Source organism: Malaclemys terrapin, chromosome 2, assembly GCF_027887155.1.
Source record: "Malaclemys terrapin pileata isolate rMalTer1 chromosome 2, rMalTer1.hap1, whole genome shotgun sequence".
NCBI lineage: Eukaryota > Metazoa > Chordata > Testudines > Emydidae > Malaclemys > Malaclemys terrapin.
Genome location: NC_071506.1, coordinates 29,199,710 through 29,212,620, shown reverse-complemented (window position 1 = coordinate 29,212,620; position 12,911 = coordinate 29,199,710). Strand labels below are relative to the sequence as shown.

The following is a 12,911-nucleotide window of genomic DNA, read 5'->3' as shown; positions in this document are numbered from 1 at the left end:
GGAAAGCTGATGAACATTGAAATCTGTGTTTTTGTCATGGTGACTCAATGATAAATATTCTCTGAACTGCCTGTACACAGATAAAAATGGCATGGCTATAGCAGGGAGAAGAGTTGCATTGCTTCCAAGTTAAATGTCAAATCTAATTCAATACAGTAGAACTTCAGAGTTACAAAAAAGAGAGTCCCTGAATTGACCAGTCAATGACACACCTCAATTGGAACCGGAAGTACACAATCAGGCAGCAGCAGAGGCAAAAAAACAAACAAACCAAAAAAGGCAAATATAGTACAATACTGTGTTAAACGTAAACTATTGAAAAATTAAAGGGAAAGTAGCATTTTTCTTCCATATAGTAAAGTTTCAAAGCTGTATTTAGGCAATGTTCAGTTGTAAACTTCTAAAAGAACAACCATCACATTTTGTTCAGAGTTATGAACATTTCAGAGTTATGAACAACTTCCATTCCCGAGGTTCTACTGTGGAATGTTTTCATTTTTACTTATAGATAACAGATTTAGATAGTTCAATATTATTTATGGTCATGAGGAATTCCATCCATAATTTTCTATATAAAAACCTACAAAGAAAAATTGGTATATTTACTTTTATCAGTGGTGTTGGGATAGTGATCTAAATACAGGCCAGAATCTCCTGAGTCCAAATCTCATCTCTAACAAATCATTATTTTCTCTAACTCAATTCACTACTTGTAAAATACCATAATTGGTAAAATTGAATATTTACATACCACACATAAGTGTTACAAGGATTAGCTTTACTTAATGTTTTTTTTTAATGGAAGATAAATCATAAGCGTTAACTCTCTTATCAAATACTAAAGTAACAGGATAATTAAAGGAAACAGTCAGTTACTTTGTAAGTAGCAAAGCAAAAAAACAGGGAATGTAATTTCTGCATTTTTTTGGTATTCCTTTGAAGTAGTTCATTTGTGTTAGATTTGATGGAGTTAACATTTGTTTTTTAGTTTTGTGTTTTGTTTTACTTTTTTATAAAGCCTGAGACTATTCATTGTTGTATTGTTTGTTTCTGCTGATTTGCCCACTAGAAACAGTTTAACAGTATTTAACCTGGAATGTAAATCTCTAAGCAATGTATTCAGGTATAAATGTAAATATTTTGTTAGTCTACTCATAAAAAAGTACCTAACAAACATTTTAAAAAACTGTAGTTGTTAGGGTGATAGCTATACATCAAATTAATAATGTTAATATTTTAGATCAATTTTTAAAAGTGCTGGGAGCCAACTGGAATTGATGGCGCTCAACATTTTGCAGCAGGTGCTTCCTACCATGCAATTCCAGACCCCTTATAAGTGCATTCCTTGTGTGCCAGTCAAGAATCATATAAAATTCAGCCTCTCAATCTAATTGGACAAAAATATTTCTTCCTAAACAAGAACAAAACTTTTGAAAATTTTGATGCAAAAACATGAGTCATAGGAGACATGCAACCCTGTTAAAAGATTAGTATGTAACATTGGGAGTAATAAACTTACATACAAATTTAAGACTGCAAAGTATACTTGGTCTTAAAATGTTTTTATAGCTATAAAAACATGGGTATATGGTTAGAGAATGGACATGTAAAGGAATGAGAGACTGTAGACAAGGCAAAAGGTTGACTTATTCCATGTGGAATTGTTTTAGATAGAAGATATGTTACTATAATGGCAATTATTAATATAAATTCACATAAAATTGTAATACTACACACAGATGAACAGCACAATGGCATGGAAGCATGATGAGTTTCAAAATAACATAGACACATTACAAAAGTGACAACCTACCTTAAGAACATCTCCTTGTGCTAAGTGAAATGTTCTGGCTGAAATATTGATTCCCTTCCCTGCTTGTACCTGAATGCTATAAATGCATTCATGGTTGTTTTCATAGTTGAGTGGGTAATTGGGGGACAGCAAAATTCCTTCATTATTTGTTGCAGAGGCTCCACATTCAGCTGCAGGTAAAACAGAATGTTGAGGTATAGCTTAATAGAGAACATAAATATTTGAAATAATGGTATGGGAATGTTAATGCAATCTAACAAAACATTAAGATTTGTTGTTATCTGGCTATAAAATAAATTCATGACAGTGAATGATTAGAATTTCTTCACCTGCAGATTCCACAAATATTTATAAATGCATAAAATACTTTAATAAACTATGCTAAATAATATATAATAATTTTGACATATGATAATAATTATAAAGACAATAATGAAAAATATTTTAACATGCCTCTATTTTCTATTTGTTTGTTTTTTAGTTCCATCTTTTTTATTTTTATTTTTTTCAAAAATTATTGAAGACAAAAATTAAATGCAAATAATAATACTTTGGAAGTCACATGGAAGATCTGCCTACAAAAACATACCAAAAATATCTCTAATATTAATTTAATAAAAATAACCACAATAGGTGGATGGTATAAATTATGGAGTAAAATAAAAAATTATAAGTTCAAAATTTACCAAACTAATAAAATAGGAGTAATCTAAATAATAAAAGAGTAAAAAGAAAATAATTCCCAGACAAAGTTGAGACTACATAATAGTAATTTAGGGAAAAAATACATTACAGTGATGTAATTATTCCAAAAACAAACATTATTAAACCAGGCAATTAACACTTAAGGTTAAAAACAAAATAAATCCAAATATCCAAAAATCAAATTTATGGAAATCTGTAGTTAAGGCACCAAATAACCTTAACTCTGACTTGTAATGATATCTTGTAGTAATCATATGATTATGATTAAGACGTTTTAGTGTCTGTGGTCTCAGAACAGATTCACCCCTGCCCCCCACTGCGCCTTGTGTCACTTTAGGACACAGTTAAGGTTATTTGGGTGTCCTAACTGTGCAATTCCACATCTTAAATTTGGATTTATTTTAAATTTAAGCTGAACTTTGAATTTCCTAGATTTATAAAGCTTGTTTGTGGGATAGTTACATCCTCCATGGAATGTATTTGACCCTAAAACACTGGTATGCATTCTCAGCTTTAACTCCATTTTACCATAGTTTTGCTTTGTTTTTAATGTTGGGAAATTTTCTTGGTTCATTATTTTACATACCAAACAAGAAACTCAAAAGAATTACACCATGCAATACTGGTAACAATTTTAATACATATATGTTATCAATCTTAAAAGTTTGTTTTCATTATTTTTAACTTTTAAAGTCAAATGTACACTTTGTCAGGAGCAGCAGAAATCAGCAAGTGCATAGTGGCCAGATAAGCTGTGTAAAAATCACTAGAGCAGCCAAAGCACCTAGAGGGCATGGCCCAACTTCCTCCTCTCTTCTGTCCTCCAAATTCCCCTCCACAAACTCCCTTTTCCCCAATTCATCCTCCTTGCTGCACCCTACATTCCCTGTGACTGTGCACACAAACACACCAGTTTCTCCCATGTTCCCCTCTATAGACATATGCATACACACTGGTGAAATCTGTAGTGTCCCCCTCCCTCCTGACCTTATTGTTGAATACAGCTGGTGTAATGGGTAGTTTTGAAAAGAAAATTAAGGATTAGTGGTCATCTTTGCAATTATTTTTCACAACTGAAAATACTCCTTCAGTAGAAGCTGATGCATAAAGTTGTCTTCTGAGTTACTTATGAAGAACCAACCTGTTTCAAAATGGCCACCACTTCCCATTGTTCTCAATGGGACTGAGGCTAGCCAAGATACCCCCTTTCAAAGTGACCACTGCCTCTTATTTTCCCCTTACGGAAGCTAATAGACCCCCATGTTTCCAAAAGATGGAGAGAAGCAGGTGAATGTAGGGTGTGGCCATTTTGCTAAGGGCAGCCTGTATCCTTAGCTGTATTGAGAACAATGGGAGGTAGGTGTCATTTTGAAAGGGGGCAATTCTTCATTCAGTTTTCTCTAGAACATTATTCTTCAACCTCTATTGAAGAAGAAACTTTCATTTATTATGAATAACAACAAAAAAGCTGAACAGGAGTACTTGTGGCACCTTAGAGACTAACAAATTTATTAGAGCATAAGCTTTCGTGGACTACAGCCCACTTCTTCGGATGCATATAGAATGGAACATATAATGAGGAGATATATATACACACATACAGAGAGCATAAACAGGTGGGAGTTGTCTTACCAACTCTGAGAGGCCAATTAATTAAGAGGAAAAAAAAAAAAAAAAAAAACTTTTGAAGTGATAATCAAGCTAGCCGAGTACAGACAGTGTGATAAGAAGTGTGAGAGTACTTACAAGGGGAGATAGTCAACGTTTGTAATGGCTCAGCCATTCCCAGTCCTTATTCAAACCAGAGTTGATTGTGTCTAGTTTGCATATCAATTCTAGCTCTGCAGTCTCTCTTTGGAGTCTGTTTTTGAAGTTTTTCTGTTGTAATATAGCCACCCGCAGGTCTGTCACTGAATGACCAGACAGGTTAAAGTGTTCTCCCACTGGTTTTTGAGTATTTTGATTCCTGATGTCAGATTTGTGTCCATTAATTCTTTTGCGTAGAGACTGTCCGGTTTGGCCAATGTACATGGCAGAGGGGCATTGCTGGCACATGATGGCATATATCACATTGGTAGATGTGCAGGTGAACGAGCCCCTGATGGTATGGCTGATGTGATTAGGTCCTATGATGTCGTCACTTGAATGGATATGTGGACAGAGTTGGCATCGGGGTTTGTTACAAGGATAGGTTCCTGGGTTAGTGGTTTTGTTCAGTGATGTGTGGTTGCTGGTGAGTATTTGCTTTAGGTTGGGGGGTTGTCTGTAAGCGAGGACAGGTCTGTCTCCCAAGATCTGTGAGAGTAAAGGATCATCTTTCAGGATAGGTTGTAGATCTCTGATGATGCGCTGGAGAGGTTTTAGTTGGGGGCTGAAGGTGACAGCTAGTGGTGTTCTGTTATTTTCTTTGTTGGGCCTGTCTTGTAGGAGGTGACTTCTGGGTACTCGCCTGGCTCTGTCAATCTGTTTTTTCACTTCAGCAGGTGGGTATTGTAGTTTTAAGAATGCTTGATAGAGATCTTGTAGGTGCTTGTCTCTATCCGAGGGATTGGAGCAAATGCGGTTATATCTTAGAGCTTGGCTGTAGACAATGGATCGTGTGGTGTGTCCTGGATGGAAGCTGGAGGCATGTAGGTAAGTGTAGCGGTCAGTAGGTTTCCGGTATAGGGTGGTATTGATGTGACCATCGCTTATTAGCACAGTAGTGTCCAGGAAATGGACCGCTTGTGTGGATTGATCTAGGCTGAGGTTGATGGTGGGATGGAAATTATTAAAATCATGGTGAAATTCCTCAAGGGCTTCTTTTCCATGGGTCCAGATGATGAAGATGTCATCAATGTAGCGCAAGTAGAGTAGGGGCGTTAGGGGACGAGAGCTAAGGAAGCGTTGTTCTAAGTCAGCCATAAAAATGTTGGCATATTGTGGGGCCATGCGGGTACCCATAGCAGTGCCGCTGACTTGAAGGTATATATTGTCCCCAAATGTGAAATAGTTGTGGGTGAGGACAAAATCACAAAGTTCAGCCACCAGGTTAGCTGTGACATTATCAGGGATACTGTTCCTGATAGCTTGTAGTCCATCTTTGTGTGGAATATTGGTGTAGAGGGCTTCTACGTCCATAGTGGCCAGGATGGTGTTTTCTGGAAGATCACCGATGGATTGTAGTTTCCTCAGGAAGTCAGTGGTGTCTCGAAGATAGCTGGGAGTGCTGGTAGCGTAGGGTCTTAGGACAGAGTCTACATAACCAGACAAGCCTGATGTTAGGGTGCCAATGCCTGAGATGATGGGGCGTCCAGGATATCCAGGTTTATGGATCTTGGGTAGCAAATAGAATACCCCTGGTCGGGGTTCTAGGCATGTGTCTGTACGGATTTGTTCCTGTGCTTTGTCAGGGAGTTTTTTTAGCAGATGGTGTAGTTTCTTTAGGTAATCCTCACTGGGATCAGAGGATAATGGCCTGTAGAATGTGGTGTTAGAGAGCTGTCTAGCAGCCTCCTGGTCATATTCCAATTTATTCATGATGACGACAGCACCTCCTTTGTCAGCCTTTTTGATTATGATGTCAGGGTTGTTTCTGAGGCTGTAGATGGCGTTGTGTTCAGCATGGCTGAGGTTATGTGGCAAGTGATGTTGCTTTTCCACAATTTCAGCCTTTGCACGTCGACGGAAGCAATCTATGTAGAAATCCAGTCTGTTGTTTCGACCGTCTGGAGGAGTCCATGCAGAATCCTTTTCTTTGTAGTGCTGGTAGGGAGGATTCTGTGGGTTAGTATGCTGTTCAGAGGTATGTTGGAAATATTCTTTGAGTCGGAGACGTCGAAAGTAGGATTCTAGGTCACCGCAGAACTGTATCATATTCATGGGTCTGGAGGGACAAAAGGAGAGGCCCCGAGATAGGACAGACTCTTCTGCTGGGCTAAGAGTATAGCTGGAAAGATTAACAATACTGCTGGGTGGGTTAAGGGAACTACTGTTGTGGCTGCTTGTGGCATGTAGCAGTTTAGATAGTTTAGTGTCCTTTTTCCTTTGTAGAGAGGCAAAGTTTGTCTTGTAAATGGCTTGTCTAGTTTTTGTAAAGTCTATCCATGAGGAAGTTTGTGTGGAAGGTTGGTTTCTTATGAGAGTATCCAGTTCTGAGAGCTCATTCTTAATCTTTCCCTGTTTGCTGTATAGGATGCTGATCAGGTGGTTTCGCAGTTTCTTTGAGAGTGTGTGACACAGTCTCTCAGCATAGTCTGTGTGATATGTAGATTGTAATGGATTTTTTACCTTTAGTCCTTTTGGTATGATGTCCATCTGCTTGCATTTGGAAAGGAAGATGATGTCTGTCTGTATCTGTACGAGTTTTTTCATGAGGTTGATGGATTTCCATTCCATACGGCTAAATGCAGTGCCTTGCATAATGACAAGTTTCAGAGTAACAGCCGTGTTAGTCTGTATCCGCAAAAAGAAGAACAGGAGTACTTGTGGCACCTTAGAGACTAACAAATTTATTAGAGCATAAGCTTTCGTGGACTACAGCCCACTTCTTCGGATGCATATAGAATGGAACATATAATGAGGAGATATATATACACACATACAGAGAGCATAAACAGGTGGGAGTTGTCTTACCAACTCTGAGAGGCCAATTAATTAAGAGAAAAAAAAAAAAAAAAAAAAAAACTGGTTTTTGAGTATTTTGATTCCTGATGTCAGATTTGTGTCCATTAATTCTTTTGCGTAGAGACTGTCCGGTTTGGCCAATGTACATGGCAGAGGGGCATTGCTGGCACATGATGGCATATATCACATTGGTAGATGTGCAGGTGAACGAGCCCCTGATGGTATGGCTGATGTGATTAGGTCCTATGATGTCGTCACTTGAATGGATATGTGGACAGAGTTGGCATCGGGGTTTGTCACCACACGATCCATTGTCTACAGCCAAGCTCTAAGATATAACCGCATTTTCTCCAATCCCTCGGATAGAGACAAGCACCTACAAGATCTCTATCAAGCATTCTTAAAACTACAATACCCACCTGCTGAAGTGAAAAAACAGATTGACAGAGCCAGGCGAGTACCCAGAAGTCACCTCCTACAAGACAGGCCCAACAAAGAAAATAACAGAACACCACTAGCTGTCACCTTCAGCCCCCAACTAAAACCTCTCCAGCGCATCATCAGAGATCTACAACCTATCCTGAAAGATGATCCTTTACTCTCACAGATCTTGGGAGACAGACCTGTCCTCGCTTACAGACAACCCCCCAACCTAAAGCAAATACTCACCAGCAACCACACATCACTGAACAAAACCACTAACCCAGGAACCTATCCTTGTAACAAACCCCGATGCCAACTCTGTCCACATATCCATTCAAGTGACGACATCATAGGACCTAATCACATCAGCCATACCATCAGGGGCTCGTTCACCTGCACATCTACCAATGTGATATATGCCATCATGTGCCAGCAATGCCCCTCTGCCATGTACATTGACCAAACCGGACAGTCTCTACGCAAAAGAATTAATGGACACAAATCTGACATCAGGAATCAAAATACTCAAAAACCAGTGGGAGAACACTTTAACCTGTCTGGTCATTCAGTGACAGACCTGCGGGTGGCTATATTACAACAGAAAAACTTCAAAAACAGACTCCAAAGAGAGACTGCAGAGCTAGAATTGATATGCAAACTAGACACAATCAACTCCGGTTTGAATAAGGACTGGGAATGGCTGAGCCATTACAAACGTTGACTATCTCCCCTTGTAAGTACTCTCACACTTCTTATCACACTGTCTGTACTCGGCTAGCTTGATTATCACTTCAAAAGTTTTTTTTTTTTTTTTTTTTTTTTTCCTCTTAATTAATTGGCCTCTCAGAGTTGGTAAGACAACTCCCACCTGTTTATGCTCTCTGTATGTGTGTATATATATCTCCTCATTATATGTTCCATTCTATATGCATCCGAAGAAGTGGGCTGTAGTCCACGAAAGCTTATGCTCTAATAAATTTGTTAGTCTCTAAGGTGCCACAAGTACTCCTGTTCTTCTTTTTGCGGATACAGACTAACACGGCTGTTACTCTGAAACAAAAAAGCTATCATTAATCCTTTTAAAAAATTCTTCAAAGTAGATTAAGACAAGGTTTCAGTGAGTTTAAACCATAAGAGTAGTTTGAAGAGTCTACTATTCTGTTATTAAGATCATTAGGGGCAAAACAAAGTCTAACATGTGGTCATAAATATCTTTCAGGACTTACATTTTTACTTTTTACTTCTTACAGGACTTACAATTAAGCTAATTAACAGATTAACCTGCAAAGTCTCACAAAATGCATTAATTAACCAGAGTAGCTGTAATTTTGAAGAGATGCTGTATTTTTCATACATAACATGGAACTGTGACCCACAACTTAACTACAAAATCCTAATAAAGATAATATGATTTATTACAATGACCACCTGCAACTTTAAGCTGGGGGACGGGGTGTTTGGATTGCTCGCCAATTGAAGGGAACAGCATTTTATGGCTGGGGGGAGGGGAGGGAGAATGAAAACTGCTGCAAAAAGGGGCAGTGTGGTCACTGACTCATCCCCTGCAAACGCAGGGTTTAAAAGGGGCAGCTCAGTGCCTAAAGCCTTCCTTTTGGGCTCTGTTAATAAACGGCATGATGGACAGTAGGTGCCTTACACCCTGAGCCCTCAGAAGGGAAAGGGTGGGGGTGCCTAAATTGATTGGCTCACGCCTTGAGCCCTCGGTAGAACATAGGCGGGGTGCCCTAGATTTTTCAGGTAATAAGGTCTCTGGCCTTCACCCCATGAGTTCGGGGCTGCCATGGCTCGGGGCTTTCTAAGCAATACATTTATTTTAAGATAAAAGCACTACAGAGAAAACATACTAAAAACAATAAAAATTCTACACACATCCTAATAGCTTACCAGGGATCACCTCTCACAGATTCAGCAGGGGATCTGGCCAATGTCAGTTCTTCCAAACCTTCCCTAGGGATTATCCCTCCCCCATGCCCCCGCCCCACCCAACAGAAGGTTCTGTCCACTCCTGGTTAAAAAACAAACAAACAAACAAACAAACAAAACGCTCTCAGTCAGTTTAAACTCAGGCTATGTATCCAAAAGTCCTTTCTTTGTTTCTTGTGCTCTGGAGAATCCAGTATGAACCAGTATATGGCAAGCCTCTCAAGGTCGTGATACCTCTTTGAAGATGTTACAGCCTTTACCTAGTCACCCATCACCATTCTTAGTTCCTGGAAGGCTGTGGTCCACCATAAAATCTCTGGCCCACAGGGATACCTAAACTTAATACTGTAAGATCTCCCAGAGATATTGCAGGAAATTGCCGTAACTGTCACATGATTATCATAGGTTGTGCAGATAAGATTTGAAGATCAGCATACCAAAACTGCCTTGGCCAGGCGAGGATTATCATTATTTTGCCTGGTTCCAGGTTGAGCTTCTTGAGGACTGCTAATATTAATGGAATTGGAGAAACACGTAGAGAAGACGCAAGAACCCTGGAATCAAGAATGCATCTGAAGTGGACCCTGAGTCTGACCCCTTCTGGAGCAGAAGTGATGGCACTTCCCATTCTCCCTGGTGGCAAGAGGGTCCATGATGGGAAAACCTCACTTGCTGAATATCAATCCAATTATGTCATCTGTTATGGACCACTCATAGTTATCAACAAACTTTCCACAGAAGCAATCTGGCAGAACATTTTGAATTCCTGGAAGATGAATCATATGCAAAAGTTCCAGAGACATGCCACTTCCTGACACTGGGGAGTGGATCTTGCTTTGCTCTGCTTGTTCAAGTAAAATATTTCAGTAGTATTGTCTATCATGACCTGTATGTTAAGCCCCTTTGTTACTGGTAGAAAGACTGTGAAAGCATTGTAAATGGCTCAGCTCCAGGATGTTTATGTGAAAGGTTGATTCTCATGGGGTCCACAAGTCTTGCATTAGCAAGTTGTCCAAATGTGCTCCCTAGCCAAGCATAGATGGATTCATCACCAGAGCTTTCAATGGAAGAGGAAGGGAGAATGGAATCCCTTTGCAGGCTTTTGTTGGGTCCATCCACCACTTTAATGTCAACAGGACTCGAGGTGGAGCATGAACCAACAGGTCCAGATGATGATTGCTTGATGGATGTAGACTTCAACCACTCTTGCATACAGTGAAGGTAAAGTCTGGCATGCTGAGTCAAGATGCCATATGGTCCAGTAGTCTGAGATATGTTCTCACAGTTGTTCTTGGCTGAGCCAGAAGATTGGTGCACAGGACAAGCACGGCATGATTTTTGGGGGGAAGGAGGCTGGGAGAGAGAAGAGGGAAGATACGTAATTACTATGATGGAGTCCAGAATGACCCTAATGAACTCCATTTTTGTGTGTGCTGGGTTCAGTACTGACATGTCTTTTCTTATTTTCAAAGCTAGTCAGGAAAATAGAACCTGAATATGGAGGATGAAGTCTATTACTTGTTGATGAGATTCTTCCCAAATCAGCCAGCTGTCTAGTATGAGAACACTTGGATTCCCATTTTCCTCAGGTAAGACGCCACTACCAGAAGGCACTTGATCTCTGGGAGGTATCAACAGGCCAAATGGTAGGACTCTGTGCAAACAATGACAACCACCCAATAGGAACAAAGGATACCTTCTATGGGCTGCGTAGATCACAGTGTGAAAATAGGCATCCTGGAGACTGAGAACAGTGTACCAATCATTGAGGTCTATGGATAGGATAATAGAAGTAAGTGACACCATCCCAAACTTGAGCTTTCTAATGAAGGTGTTTAGTCAAGACTATCCTCCTCTGCTTTTTGGGAATGAGGAAGTAAAGGGAATAAGCCCCTTGATGAGATTGTTTCTACTGCTCCAAAAATGAAGAGATTGCATCACTAGATGTTGGACACTCTCATGAGAGGGGTCCCTGGATAGGAACGGAGAAGGTGGTTGAGGGTGGGGAAAGAGACTGGAACTGGATGCTATATTCCACCTCTACAATGTCCAGAACCTGCTGGTTTGTGATGATGGTGTTTCAGAACCACAGAAATGGTATAAATCATTCCCCAAAAGAGGGTACAGAAAGCTCTGAAGCTCTCAAGTGAGCAGTCAAATCCACTGCCTGGCACTTGAAGGAGGCAAGTGAATTGACACACCACTGAAAGTACTGGACTTCCTCCTGGAAATTGATGTTGCTTCCTTTGTAGATCCATCTCATTGTTGTTGTTTTTTTGTTTAACTGATTTTCATAAAAAAACAGTTAAAAGTACAAAAATGCAAATAACTTACAGCTTGTATATGTTTCCAAATACCTCATGCCTCACAGGATCTCCAACAGAATTACATAATCACACAATTTTACAACTTGTCAAAGCTGTAAGACAGACAATACATAACCAAACAACACTACATAGACACAATATGTTGGGGAAGAGGTAACAGGAATAAAATGAACTACGTACATGAATAGGGAGAGGAGGGAAGACGGGGAGGGAAAATGAAGTGAGGTTAGGAGTAATGGAGGTTTGTCATTCTTTGGGCCATCTCAATATTTTGTTATCCAAATGTATCTAAAAATAGGGTCCAACTTTCTTCAAATGCACATAATTGCTCTTTATAGCAATAAGCTATTATTTCTTTGGCTACTAAGTCAGACAGATCCAAATGTCACTGTTCTATCCTAAACGGAAGCCTACTTTTCCATTTTAGTAAATTGTGTGCTTGGTGATCATCTGAGTCCTCAAGAACCAAAGATTTTGTGGTGGTTTTAAACTCAGTTTAGCAGGTAAGTAACCTATGACATAATTTTCATCTGAGATTTGACTGCTGAAGCTGAGCACCATTTTAATTTGTGTCCATTTTTTTTCCACAGCTGCCTGACTGTTGGTAAGTCCCCTAGCATGTGCATCCAGGTTCCTTTTTCCTTGTTACAGCACCAACAAATAGAAAATAAGGTCTTTCGCTTGTGCAACCTCTGTGGCATCCAATGCATTTTGAAAAAAATATTTTGTTGTATGATGCATAATCTGAGATCCACAGAAGAATTTTTAACATTACATAATATGCTCTGCTATTGTGATTCTTTTAAAAGCTATGATAAGGAGGTCTTACCGTCCTTTCGCGAAGACCTCAGACTTATGGAGATCCTCTTCATTAACTACGTGTACAAAGAGGACGTGTACAAAGAGGACAGTTTATGAAGCATTTCTAAGGTTCCCAGTAATCCCTGACCCATCTAGATAGGGAAAGTGCTGAAATGGCTCAATCTTTCTAAGTACCAGTATATGAAACAAATGAACGCAGGAGATGACCCGAAGACCTTAGTTCTACTTAGATAATATAAGAACACTCTTTTTGCATCTAAAGAAAGTAATCT

General features: G+C 39.5%; 1 protein-coding gene across 4 annotated transcripts in view; it reads right to left on the bottom strand.

The window, feature by feature from the left end:
* The window catches only part of CSMD3 (CUB and Sushi multiple domains 3), a 1,152,075-nt gene that overhangs the window by 382,809 nt on the left and 756,355 nt on the right, over nucleotides 1–12,911 (bottom strand). For all 4 annotated transcript variants that reach the window (XM_054020295.1, XM_054020294.1, XM_054020296.1 and 1 more), the window contains one exon: nucleotides 1,814–1,983. In XM_054020295.1, the coding sequence (XP_053876270.1) occupies nucleotides 1,814–1,983 (170 nt within the window). The remainder of the gene's footprint in view (nucleotides 1–1,813; nucleotides 1,984–12,911) is intronic.